General features: G+C 36.9%; 1 protein-coding gene across 1 annotated transcript in view; it reads left to right on the top strand.

Moving 5' to 3' along the window:
• Nucleotides 1–11,544, top strand: part of ARL8B (ADP ribosylation factor like GTPase 8B) — a 60,255-nt gene extending 48,711 nt beyond the window's left edge. Inside the window, 6 exon segments of the mRNA XM_055259311.2 lie at nucleotides 946–1,026; nucleotides 2,603–2,676; nucleotides 3,105–3,198; nucleotides 4,484–4,551; nucleotides 4,810–4,880; nucleotides 9,282–11,544. Of these exon segments, the coding sequence (XP_055115286.1) occupies nucleotides 946–1,026; nucleotides 2,603–2,676; nucleotides 3,105–3,198; nucleotides 4,484–4,551; nucleotides 4,810–4,880; nucleotides 9,282–9,331 (438 nt within the window). The 3' untranslated portion in view covers nucleotides 9,332–11,544.
• Nucleotides 11,545–13,949: the final 2,405 nt, after the last annotated feature.

The raw sequence follows: 13,949 nt of genomic DNA, 5'->3' as shown, positions 1-13,949 counted from the left end.
TAATCTTAATAGTAGCCATCCTACTGGATGTTAGGTGGTATCTCCTTGTGGGTTTGATTTGCATTTCCTTAGTGATTAGTGAGTTGAACATCTTTTCATGAGTTTATTGGCCATTTATCTTTTATCATGGCTTAGTTTTGATATAACTAGTTTTGATATAATGACTAGATTTTCACATATAATCACATATGTGAAAGTTCTGAGAATTATAATGTCTTATATAAGTGAAAGTAGTGATTATGGTTGTGTTAACATTTTTTTCTGAAATTAATAAAACTCCACTGAACAGTTAAAAGAGGCAGAATTCGAGTTCTGTAGAGGAAATTATTTGTACAGTTGGAATTCATTGTGCTCAAGATTTAAGACAATTTTGGAATACATGTGTATGTGGTAGCATAAGGCCATAGCAAACAATACTCATGACATTGAGATAAGAAACCAAAAAGAGAACAAAATTGATTACATAAAAGGAAAAACTTCTATATGACAAAATATTTTATAAGCCTTATCAAAAGACAGACTTGGAAATGCTATTTAGCAGTGAATTTTAATAGTTACTGTCAGAATAATTTAAATGCTGAAAGTTTTATTTTTGAGTTCATCTACTTTGTGAAAATGTACATCTAGGTGAACACATTTAAAACTTTTCATATGTATTTGTAATTTTTTTAGCATAAGGAAATATGTAAAAAATTACATTAGTTTCAAAAATATATTTTTTAGATGGGAGAATATATCTTTGTTGGGACAAAATAATGCATCTCTTCAAGAATTATGGCCATAAGGAACATATTCTTAAAGTAGATTGTTACCAATGGTAAAAAATAATTACACTTTAGTAAATATTTTGCCCATTTTAGGGTACAAATGCAATGTTGATATTAGAAGTTTATGCAGTGTCATTATAAATGATTAGCCTAACTTCAAATGTTTTATTTTGTTCAGTCAGGTCAATTCAGTGAAGATATGATACCCACAGTGGGCTTCAACATGAGGAAGGTAACTAAAGGTAACGTCACAATAAAGGTAAGTTATTTCTTGCCATATGCAATTTAAATTGTTAGCATAGACCCCTAGAAATATTTCTGTTTAATTTCTGTGTTTTTACTGAAAATTTGCAGGTTTTTAGTAATGAATGTGCATGTTTCACAAAAATAGGTTTTTTTGTTGTTTTGGTGGTGTTGTGTTTTTTTTGTTTTTTTTTTTTTTTGGAAACAGTTTTGCTCTTTCACCCAGGCTGGAGTGCAGTGGCGCAATCTCCACTCACTGCAACCTCTACCTTCCCGGGTTCAAGTGATTCTCCTGCCTCAGCCTCCAGAATAGCTAAGATTATAGGCTTGTGCCACCACGCCCAGCTAATTTTTTGTACTTGTAGTAGAGACAGGGTTTCACCATGTCGGTTAGGCTCGTCTCAGCGCCTAACCTCAAATGGTCTGCCTGCTACAGCCTCCCCGAAGTGCTGGGATTACAGGCGTGAGCCACCACGCCTGGCCAAGAATAGATTTTTAATCTATTTCGTTTTTCAAAAATCAAATCTATGACCTGAGCCTTAATGTCCATTTTGCCCAATTATTGTGGTTCACAGAAGCTGTTCACTTTCTCTGTGGCTCATCTAATGAAGTTCCAGATTTAGTCTTGTTCATGTTTCTTTATGCTTGTTACCAGTTCTTTTGTTAAATTGGAAGCCTCTTGAAGATAAATACCATGACTTGAGACTTTGATGTAGCCCAGTGTCTAGTGTGATGCCCTATGGAGTAGACACAATAATAAAATGATTATGGGTGGTGGCTTTCATTTGGATAAAATAATTTTATTTTATTTTTTTGAGATGGAGTTTCACTCTTGTTGCCCAGGCTGGAGTGCAATGGTGTGATCTCAGCTCTCTGCAACCTCCGACTCCCAGGTTCAAGTGGTTCTCCTGCCTCAGCCTCCCGGGTGTATTACAGGCACCTGCCACCACACCTGGCTAATTTTTTGTATTTTTAGTAGAGATGAGGTTTCACCATGTTGGCCAGACTGGTCTCGAACTCCTGACCCCAAGTGACCCACCCCCCTTGGCCTCCCAGAGTGCTGGGATTACAGGTGTGAGCCACCACACCCGACCAAAATAATTTTATACAAGAAAAACACCTATGTGGAAATGTTGGCTACTTATTTACAGGATAATTTTAAAAGGTTAGGCGTTAATATAGAACAAATCAGACAATTAAGCCTTAATAGATTCTGAATTGTTGTTTTCTGTTTTGGCATTCAAATCTGGATGGTGCATGGTCCTGTAGCTTTTAAATTGTTATCATGAAGACATATATTTTCAATAATAGAAGTATATTAGTTAACAGGCAAACTATTGCACATAAACTAAATCTTTGCTCAAGCAAAATTTTGGATGTATTGTAAATGTATTAAATATGGACTTCAAGTTTAGAAGTGGCCCCAAGAATTCCCATATTAAGAGCTTGAGGTCAAGTTTTTCAGGAGCACTTTGCCTCTAACATTGTAGAAATAAATATATCTTCCTGATCTTTCTCTTTTTCTGTTACTTCCTCTTTCAATCATTTATTTAAAATATCTTTCTTAAGAATTGCCTTGTTTTGATTTAAAGATCTGGGACATAGGAGGACAACCCCGATTTCGAAGCATGTGGGAGCGGTATTGCAGAGGAGTCAATGCTATTGTGTAAGTGGTTTTTTTGTTTGTTTGTTTCCTTTTAAATCAATTTCGGCATCAAAGAAGAAAGTTTATTTTAGTATTTCCGGAGGCTCAATTTTTATCTCAGGCAACGAAAATCTTTCTTAGCTAATATCCTAGTGTAATTCTATTAACATGGGATTTAAAAAAATATTAATCATAGAATAAGATCTTTATGTTTTTTGTTTATGGAGCTAAGAGCTAAGTGGTATACATGTTTTACTATCATGTATTAGTCTCTAAAAACAGTCTAGTTAAAAAGTATTAAAGGGTGCTGAGCCTTTCCTTAGGACATAGTTTATTTTGGTTAACAGTTTCAATAATGTAAATCTTACGAAAATTAAAAATCAATAATACTAGTTGTCATCATCAAGGCATATGGAGAACGTATGTTGAGATCACTTCATTTTTTTAAGTTACATGATAGATGCTGCAGATCGTGAAAAGATAGAAGCTTCCCGAAATGAGCTACATAATCTTCTAGATAAACCACAGTTACAAGGAATTCCAGTAAGTATGGAATACTTGTTATTTTACATTGTAATTATATAATGATATTAATTATGGTAATTATGCAGTGATATTAATTATGTTTGAAATCAGTAACATGTCTTCATTTTTAAAAAATCTGGAAGACTTGCTTACCATGTATTTGTCATATACTGGGCATTGTGCTAAATATGAATCTCATAACCAGATATCTACTAAACTATTATGCAGCAGGAGCAGTGCTTAGGCCCAGGGATATAGTGATGAAGAGAAATCAGTAGAAACATACTCCTTGCCGCCATGGACCTTATGGTTTAGTGGGAAAGGTAGATACTCTGAAAACACTTGAATAATGCAGCTTTAAGTGCTAGGAAGAAAGGTGCAAGGGGATATGAGAGTTGTAATTTAGAGAGGAGATGTGATGTAGTTTGAGGGAAGAAGGAGGGATTCATGAGGAAGTAATGCTTGAGCTGAGATCTGAGGGATACATACGAATGTGAGGTATATGACAGTTGGAGGGGAAGAGAGTTCCAGGCAAAGGCCTTTGGGTGGGAGGAAGTGGGAAACTGAGAAGAGGCCAGTCTCTAGAATATATTTAGGAATTTGCATTTGGATTAGGAATGCTCAACCAGTAAGTATATAATACATATCCAAAAAATTTCCAAAATTCGGAACACTTCTGGTCCCAGGTATTTTGGATAAGGGATAGTAAACCTGTATTAAGAATAGCAGAATGCCACCGGGCGCAGTGGCTCACGCCTGTAATCCCAGCACTTTGGGAGGCCGAGACAGGCGGATCACCAGGTCAGGAGATCAAGACCGTCCTGGCTAACATGGTGAAACCCCATCTCTACTACAAAAAATTAGCTGGGCGTGGTGGCGGGGGCCTGTAGTTCCCGCTACGGCAGGAGAATGGCGTGAACCCGGGAGGCGGAGCTTGCAGTAAGCCCAGTGGCCGCTGCACTCCAGCCTGGGCAACAGAGCGAGACTGTCTCAAAAAAAAAAAAAAAAAAAAAAAAAGAATAGCAGAAAAAAAAGAATAGCAGAATGCATAGCATAGACTCAGAATATTTTAAATAGAAGTTGGCAGCCACATACTGAATTAAGGGCACCTACATTGTAGGAGTTAAGTGAATACCAGTGTGAGCAGTGGAACGAATGAGATAGGCCACCAGTTACACAAATATGCCTTAATATTGTGGAATGTGTTAACATCTTAATTTTGTGTCTTCACATATCAAGATGATAGACTTCTGTGACTTTTTCTTACATAAAAGTGTGCTCTTAATATCTTTTCTTTTTAAAGGTGCTAGTGCTTGGAAACAAGAGAGATCTTCCTAATGCCTTGGATGAGAAACAGCTAATTGAAAAAATGTATGTCTTGAATATGCTATTTTAATAATTTGCTTCTAAATTACCATATTTTGCCCGCTTGTTATGTTATTCCTAATGATCATAGCCATCTTTTTTAGGTAGATAAACTTGGCCTGTCAGAGAAGTGAATCCTAACATTTTAGGATTGCTACAATGATTTCTTCAGTATAGTAATAAAACTAATGAGTAAAATTAAACAAAGCGATAAGTATGACAGCTGTTCTAAGCACAAACTTACCCTCTTAATTCTTCTTATAGGAATCTGTCTGCTATTCAGGATAGAGAAATTTGCTGCTATTCAATTTCTTGCAAAGAAAAGGATAATATAGGTAAGAAATGACTGGTAATTTTGGAAGAAATGCGTATCATTGAAAGGAATGTCTATTCTTCTTACAGCTTATTATCTCGATTTCTCATTAAGTGACTTCCTTTACAGAATACTGTTGCTTTTGCCTGAGAAAAAAGAATAGACATACCTTTTGACAACATATAGTGAATCTTCACTTAACATCATTGATGGCTTCTTGGAAATTGCAATTTTATCTCTCTCTCTCTCATATAAATATATATATAAAAAATATATAATATATGTAATATTACATATATTACATTTTATCTCATATAAATATATAAAATATATATGTAATATATATTGCATATATTACATATATAAATATATAATACATAATATATACTACACATATAGTGCATATTATATTGCATATTACACATATATATAATTATTACATATAATACATATATATCATATTACATAATATATATCATGTATTACATATAATATATGTAATATATATTGTATTACAAAATATATAACATATAAGATAAATATATATATTTTATATATATATTTATATGTTTTTTTTTTTTTTTTTTTTTGAGACAGTCTCACTCCTTCACCCAGGCTGGAGTGCAGTGGCGCAATCTCGGCTTACTGCAACCTTTGCCTCCTGGGTTAAAGCGATTCTTGTGCCTCAGCCTCTTGAGTAGCTGGGACTGCAGACGTGCACCACCACACCCGGCTAATTTTTGTATTTCCAGTAGCAACAGGGTTTCACCATGTTGCCCAGGCTGGTCTTGAACTCCTGACCTCAAATAATCCAACTGCCTCGGCCCCCCAAAGTGTTGGGATTACAGGTGTGAGCCCGGCCTATATGTTATCAAACTCTTGAACAGCAAAAAATTTTTTAAAAAGAGGAAATTGCACTTTTAAGTGAAATGACATACAGTAGGCCCTCATTTTGTTCAGTGTTATGTTAATGAGAAAAAAAATAGTTTTGTTATACACCATTTCACTTAAAGTGGCAGTTTCCAAGAACCTATCAATGATGTTAAGTGAGGACTTAATGTATAACATCCTGAATCTTCTTTGTACTATTTAAAGAAGTAAATGCAATAAAGTCATGAGGCTAAGATTATGTGATACCAATTTATTGTATTAATTTTTGCAGAGCTAGTATCCAGCTGTGCTTTATAACAAAATGGCATTTTTGAAATAAGACTTTACAAAAATTAGTCTACAGGCACTAAACAATTTTTCAGTTATTGAGCCAGTATATTACTGAATATGTTAGCACTCTATTGGAATTATAAGCCCAAAATACCCTTCATTTACTCAATGCCCATATTTCTTAGAACTGCCATAACAAAGTACCACAAACAAGGTGGCTTAGAACAGCAGAAACTTGTCATTCAAAATTCTAGAGGCTAGAAGTCCAAAATCAGGTTGTCAGCAGGGTCGTGTTCTCTCTGAAGACTGTAGAAAATCCCTCCTTGCCTCTCTCTAGCTTGCGGTGAGTTGCCAGCAATCCTTGGCATTCCTTCACTTGTAAATACACCACTCCAGCCTCTGCCTCACATTCATGCTTCTCCCCTGTAGTTGTCTCTGTGTCAGTGTATTATCTTTTCCTAAGGACGCAAGTCACTGGATTAGGGCCCACCTTAATCCAGTATGACCTTATCTTAACTAATAACTTGCAGAGACCCTATTTCCAGTAAAAGTCACGTTCTGAGGTTCTGGATGGGCATGACTTTTTAGGGGGACATTAAACATTCTAGCACAGTATCGTTACAGAATAAGTATGTATGGCTTAACTTTAGTTTCTTAACTTACTTGGTGTGAGATGATTTGATAAATGAATGTTTTGGAACAAAATGTAATAAATAGTACCAGAATAGTATATTTACAAAGTTTACGCTGATATTTTTTCTTTAGCTTTTGTATTCCAGTCTATCCTTCCCAAACTCACCTTCCACCCTGCCTGCAAACATGGCTTTGTTTTTTTTTTTTAAGATGGAGTCTCACTCTGTCTCCGTGGTTGGAGTGCAGTGGCAAGATCTTAGCTCATAGCAACCTCCACTTCCCGGGTTCAAGTGATTCTTGTGCCTCAGCCTTCTGAGTAGCTGGGATTACAGTTGCCCACTACCACGCCTGGCTAATTTTTGTATTTTTAGTAGAGACAGGGTTTCACCATGTTGGCCATGCTGGTCTTGAACTCCTGACCTCAGGGTGATGCACCTTCCTTGGCCTCCCAAAGTGCGTGGATTACAGGCATGAGCCACCATGCCTAGTCACAAACATGCTTTATTCAGTTCAAAGTGTGGATAGTTGTTCTGGCTAATTTTGGGCTTCCTTTAAAGACCATCCAGGGCGGTCTCAGCCTTAGTAACAGCTGATAGACACAAATTTTCCTTTATAAATGGATAGAATAATTCACTTGTTACATTGGGAGCATTTATTTGAGAACAGACTCGTCAAGCACTTGTGGTTACTTAGACTTTATTTAAAAATTTTTTCTCTATGTGGCGGGGAAAACTGTTTTAAAATTTAAGATATGCCCCATGAGAGCATTTATTTCTACATCAGTGGTTCTCAATGGGGAGCTTTTCCCCCAGGAGACTTTTGACAATGTCTGGAGACATTTTTGGTTGTCATAACTAGGAGGGTGATGCTGGCATTTAGTGGGTAGATACCAGAAATGTAGCTAAACATACTATAGACTCCACAGCAAAGAATTATCCAGCATAAAATGTCAGTTATGGCAAGGTTGAGAAATCCTGTTCTACACTAACCGTAATTTTTAGTCCATTGTGCTATTTTGTAAATCCATTACTCCCTATATGTTTTCTGTTTTTCCATTGTTACAAACTAGTTGGATACTTTCCTGAAAAAAGAAAATCTCTTGGGCTCATATATGGAAGTACAGTAGAGCTGTGAGGACCTCTTTCACTATTTGAGGCTGGTCTTTATAGTTTGCTAAATAGCTCAGTAATTTTAGAACTCCTGGCTCACTTAAAATGTTATCAAGCCCAAGGAAACTGATCCAGTCTAATAAGATCCAGTCTAATAAGATTGAAAATAAGCATTTTGTAAATCAGTTCATCTGAGTATCTTATTTCTATTATCTTTTTGCTTATTCATAAAGATCCGTTTGTCTTTAGGATATGAACTATCAGTATCCACAGAGGCTTTGTGTAATTTTTTAGTGAATTTCTTTTTCTTTTCTTTTTTTTTTTTTTTGAGATGGAGTTTCACTCTTGTGGCCAAGCTGGAGTGCATTGGCGCAATCTTGTCTCACTGCAACCTCCGCCTCCTGGGTTCAAGCAATTCTCCTGCCTCAGCCTCCTGAGTAACTGGGATTACAGGCGCCCGCCGCCGTGCTTGGTTAATTTTTGTGTTTTTGGTAGAGATGGGGTTTCACCATGTTGGCCAGGCTGGTCTCAAACTGCTGACCTCAGGTGATCCACCCACCTCGGCCTTCCAAAGTGCTGGGATTACAGGCGTGAGCCACCGTGCCCGGCCATGAATTTCTTAAATATTTAAATTTGGTTATTTCACTTCAGATTTACCTTTCTCCCATTGAGTTCAAATGAGTGTGGCTTTGCTCTTATTGTGCACTGTTATCCCCATTTTAAGGTACAGAGGTGCTTCTTCAGTAGTTGGGTTAAATCATTGTTTCCACAATGGTGAACAGGCTACGTTTGTTATAGCTCAGCCCTGTGTTGTTTCATTAATGCATGTTAGCTGGGAAACTGGTAGTGAATTTACCCTCATCTTTCAGGCTTGGAGAATAGAGTGGTGCTTCTAATAGACTCTCATGTACCCTTTTGAAGAAGTGAGGACAAGAATTACCCAGCCCCAGATGTCAAAAGGGCATGGTGTGAACCCTGCACTAGCCTTGGCAGTTGGAGCCTCCTCTCCCATCCCTCTGCTTTAGTCACATTGTATCACTCACGGTCCATCCAGAGCGCCACAGTGTTTCATGCCTTCTAAAATTCTTTTGCTGTTTTCTTTTTTTTTTAACCTGGAGTTTTGTGGGGTGGCTTCCAAGCCTCAATAATTACTGCATCTTTTCTGTTTATTATACTTAAAAGCTCCTTGAGGGCAGACAGGGGTTCTTCCTTTTTTTTTTTTTTTTTTGCCTTCCTGGCTATTTGCATGCAACACCTGATCGATCGTATGGGCAACGCATGAAAGATGGCACCAGCCGTCCTATACACAACTTAATTTTTATATCAGAAAACCCTTCAGTCTCTGATAATTCCTCATATTCTCTTTAAGTTCAGGTAATGGAGTATGGTAATACAGATGCAGAAAAGCAGAAGAGGTCAGGCATAGTATGTGCCTTGAATTAGCTGCATTTTAAATATTGTCTCTGTTTGATGTTTAGTTTTTTAACTTTAATGTCTTCGCTTTTCCCCTCTATCTTTAGATATCACACTTCAGTGGCTTATTCAGCATTCAAAATCTAGAAGAAGCTGAAGCATCTCCTGAAGTCTTCCAGTCCTTCTTGGCTATAATCCTAGAATTATTGTCCGTTCCTCTGAAGTAATTCCCAGAATACGGTCCTTCCTAAACCCAAGAAATTGCCTTTTTCAGAGTTTGTTTCTCATGTGCACTGCTGAAGATGAGTATCCCTAATCCTTCATAAAGAATCAGCTAGAGTTGTCATGATAAAGGCAGCACACACAAAAAGGCTTCTTACACATACCTGTCTTAAACCATGTGTAGAGCTTTTTAAAAAAAAACAAAAAAACCCGTATACTTTTGACCATCTTAAATCAAGAAAATTGCATATTTCCATTCTGGTCTTTCTGGGCCAGATTTTTATATTGGTTTTCAGTAAATGTCTATCTATAATATTTCATTATAGAGTCCAGTAGCTTAATACTGACACTGACTTGATACAGCATGAAGTTTCTAGTGCCACACACAGTATTTAGAAAACCTTTAAACGTGAATGACTCGTGGGATATATGTAAACATAATGTTTATTTTATCTCACAAATGCATGTGAAATGTATAATTACATCTTAGGAATCCAAAATGGTCTGCAGAGAGTGAGTGGAGGCACCAGATCAATGTTGGTTCTTTACACTGGTGAGATTCTACCTGATGAATATTAAAGATATTCTGCTTTCTGAGAACTCTTTATCACCAGATGGCAGTTGGGATATGGGAGGAACTAAAGCATCCTGTTTTGTATCTGTCCAGATCATTATTTCTATCTCTTGTTTTTTTCTTCCTGGTTCAGGATACTTTTTTAAGGGGTTGAGAATTGAAGATTTTCCAAAAGCTTTCATGAATTTAGAGCATTCCACCCAATATAATAAAACCTGTTAAGAATGTCAGTCTTTGTTCAAACTTCTGTTTGTTCTATCTCCAGTCATTAAATCAGTGCTGCTGCATGACACTCTAACTCCTGACTTTTTATATCCAGTCATGAAGTTGACTTTCAGCACAAAAGATACTTACAAACAAATAAAAATTTTTATTTTTCTCTCTTATTGATGTAAGGTTTGGCACTCTTTTGACTGGTGCCATTAGACATCTTGATTATTGTGACAACTCTAGACCTGCCTGCTTTATCTAATGTAATCATGCTTGACGTCTACAGGTTGTTTAATAATCATTGACACAGAGAACTGAGGAACCGATGCTGTTTGTTTGCTTCTATGATACAGAGATGTCTAAAAACTTAAAATGGACATGTTTTGTAGTTTAGCGACTTCCGTATACATAAAGGGACATATTAATACTGGTTCATTTGTAAATTATTATTCATATAGACCACTGTAGTAGATAAAACTCTATGGTACACCTGCTTATGTGTTGCCTCACACTGTGTGTGATTTTGTTTCTTTTGTTAAGCAGCACTTATGTAGACTGCATTTCCAAATGTGTTGAGCACCCAGCGTGTAGTCAACAGTAAGTTCTTTTAATGAATACCAGTTTTAATTTATAGACTGCCATGGCCTTAAAAATATTCTGTACAATATACTGCACTGTGTTGCACAGACACTACTTGCTTTTCTCCATTCATGTTTTTATGAGTAGAATCTGGGCTTTTAAATTTCTCTTCTTATTCTTTGAAGCATGTTGCATACTTCCGTGGTGGGATGGATGGTTCTGTAAATGAAGGGATATTTAAACTTGGTACTGTTGTTTGACACCATTAATGGTCAGTGTGAACCATTACAAAGAATGTGGCAACTTGCTTGTGCCTAAAAGGAGGAATTGGAACTAGAATGTGTGACTGTGGGGACTGCATAGGTTTGTTAATTGACCTATAGCTAAACCTTAATGTGTTTGTGTGTCTATACATTGCTTTCAGCATTTCAAGACATCCAGACGCTATTACCAACTTTCTCCTGTGCATTAACCTCTGCATGTGAAAACTTTTAACAGTTACTGAACTATGTAAATATGTGAATTTTTTTATTTAGGTGGATGCATTTTTTGTCTGTTTACTGCTCTTCTCAGCTTTATTCAATAAACTTGCATTTTAAGGGTTGTATTGGCAATTTTAACCTAAAATGTGCATCATGATGGAAGGTGCAGACTTTTTTGGAAGGGGATAGAAAGTTTCCAAGAGGAGGGTCTATAGACCATTTGTCAGAAATCAGCTCAGCCCTCAAAGAATTGGGTCTGTGGGCTAGTTAAAATAGAAATAAACTTTTAAAATATCCACAGAATTGATACTGTGATTTTTTGGGGGCGGGGGAAATGCTACTACTTGTCAACAGTCACAATACACCAAATTTAGGACTTTAAGTGGCAAGCGCTAGTAAAACATTTTATGATCCAGTTTTTAAAAATCAAACCAAGACCCTGCTAAGCAAATGAAGTTGCAAGACATGCCTATTACTGACTTCAGTTCAGAATGAAAATATTTTAAGTACCAAACATGCTGGTTTTCCCACAAAGGCACATTTTTAGCATAAAGCTTTTTGCTAGTTTGGTATCATCTGCCCATAAAATAAGTCAATACTTACGAAAGCTATTGGAGAAATAATTTTGTATATTTTTATTTGTTTAGAAAAGTTCAATTGGCATTTTCTCCATATCCATACTATAATTCTGTATAGCCAACCCTTAGTGGCCAATTGGATGTATGATTTAGCATTTATTTCCCGAGAACATCACGTTTATGTATTTTTTTTTTTTTTTCACTGCATTAGTGGAGCCTTATAGTCAAGCATCAAGTTTCATCCACTTCTTACCATTCTCCTACCAAAGGAGGAGTGTGTGAGAGTTGGGGATGAGGATGGGAGAACATTGAGGATACACATTTAGCTTAATTCTAAATGTGTATCTGCTTTTAAAAACTTATAAACTTGTAAAGTTGGTCTTTGATTCTGTCGAGTAAATTGGGTGTTTTGAGGAACTAATTGCTTTGTCTATTCGCTCCATGTAGGATTGATTTACACTGCTATCCTCTTTTGGTAATTCCAGCTGCTCCAAGGGTCTGGTGGGTTCAGAACTGGAACGGAAGCTTAAACATAATGTAGTGGGCATCATGCTGTAACATCCAGTTGGCCAAATGCTTTACTCTAAAAATGTGCCACAGTGGGGAAAGCACAATGTTTGATGTTTAAAATGTTTTTGTTATGTTACAAAGTTTTAAGGTTATGCCCTCAACTGTGTGCATAGCAGTGAAGAGACTTGAAGACAGTAAAGCCTTACAGACTTCCCTTAAGTTTGCTGCTCTGTAAGTATGCAGCCTGCTGCAGGTGTTTCCTGTTGGTTAGTAAATAACCTCCACACATTTGCTGTTTAAAATTCGGCTATTAATAAAATGTGTACTTTTGTCATTGCTCCTCTTGGGTGTTCTTAGGGAAACCAAAGCAGGTCATTGTCATGCTAGACGGACTGCAATGGGACATTTTTTAAAAATCTAAGCCACAGCAGTAGTCATTTATTATTCCATTCTATTAACCAGCCCTCTCTTCAGTAAGATAATTCTATTTTGAAATCCCAAGGCATCTGGCATTTAGGTAATGCAGATTTCCCAATAGGAATCAGGAGGGGGAAAAGATACTTTAGCTTCATTTTACTGGGGCTTACAATAGGGATGTAGAAAAAGAGTTGTTAGCTTACGATGCTAATATAGCTTAATTCTGTGGAGAGTACTGGGTTGGCATTTGGGAGAATGGGTTCTTTCCTTGGCCATTAACTGATTGTGTGACTGGTGAGTTGAGAACCCCCTCGTGGCTCAAGTTTTCCCATCTATAAAATGAAGAGGAGAGGATTTCTAACCATAACTTCTGCCACTGACAGGCTGATTCTAGCAGCCTAGAAATTTGCTTGGTGGTTAAAAGGAGAAGAGATACAAACACACCGATTTGTCCTAGTGAATATGTTAATATTACATGTTCCTTCAATGGAAGGTAATTCAAAAATACAGAAATATTTACATGTTATAACTTTAAATTTTAGCACAAAAGCTGGAGGTTGCAGACATTTTACAGAATGATACAGTAAATTTATTTTGTTTGAAGGAAATTCTGTAAATATACAGGCTTATATTTTGAAAGGCATTTACAAATTTTAGAACATTTTCCCCAGACTGCAGAAAATGTTTGGTATGCACTCTGGAAAAGTATATGCCTACTACCAATTTGAGGGTAGGTGGTTTAGAGCTAAGGTTTAATCCTTTATAACTGCTGTGTTGCTAGGTTTTTGGGTTTTTTTGTTTTGTTTTTTTTTTGAGATGGAGTCTTACTCTGTTGCCCAGGCTGGAGTGCAGTGGCGCGATCTCGGCTCACTGCAACCTCTGCCTCTCAGGTTCACGCCATTCTCCTGCCTCAGCCTCCCGAGTAGCTGGGACTACAGGCGCCCGCAACCACACCCGGCTAATTTTTTATATTTTTAGTAGAGACGGGGTTTCACCATGTTAGCCAGGATGGTCTCAATCTCCTGACCTTGTGATCCACCCACTTCAGCCTCCCAGAGTGTTGGGATTACAGGTGTGAGCCACCATGCCTGGCCAGCTAGGTTCTGCTAGAATTTATCTAGAGCTTTGGAGAAACCTGGAATGGTTAGAAAATACTACTCTTCAAAGTAAAGGGGCTGGAGGACCAACAAAACCATTGTGTCC

Source organism: Symphalangus syndactylus, chromosome 21 (assembly GCF_028878055.3).
Source record: "Symphalangus syndactylus isolate Jambi chromosome 21, NHGRI_mSymSyn1-v2.1_pri, whole genome shotgun sequence".
NCBI lineage: Eukaryota > Metazoa > Chordata > Mammalia > Primates > Hylobatidae > Symphalangus > Symphalangus syndactylus.
The sequence above is the reverse complement of the archived record's forward strand: the minus strand, read 5'-3'. Positions and strand labels throughout refer to the sequence as shown.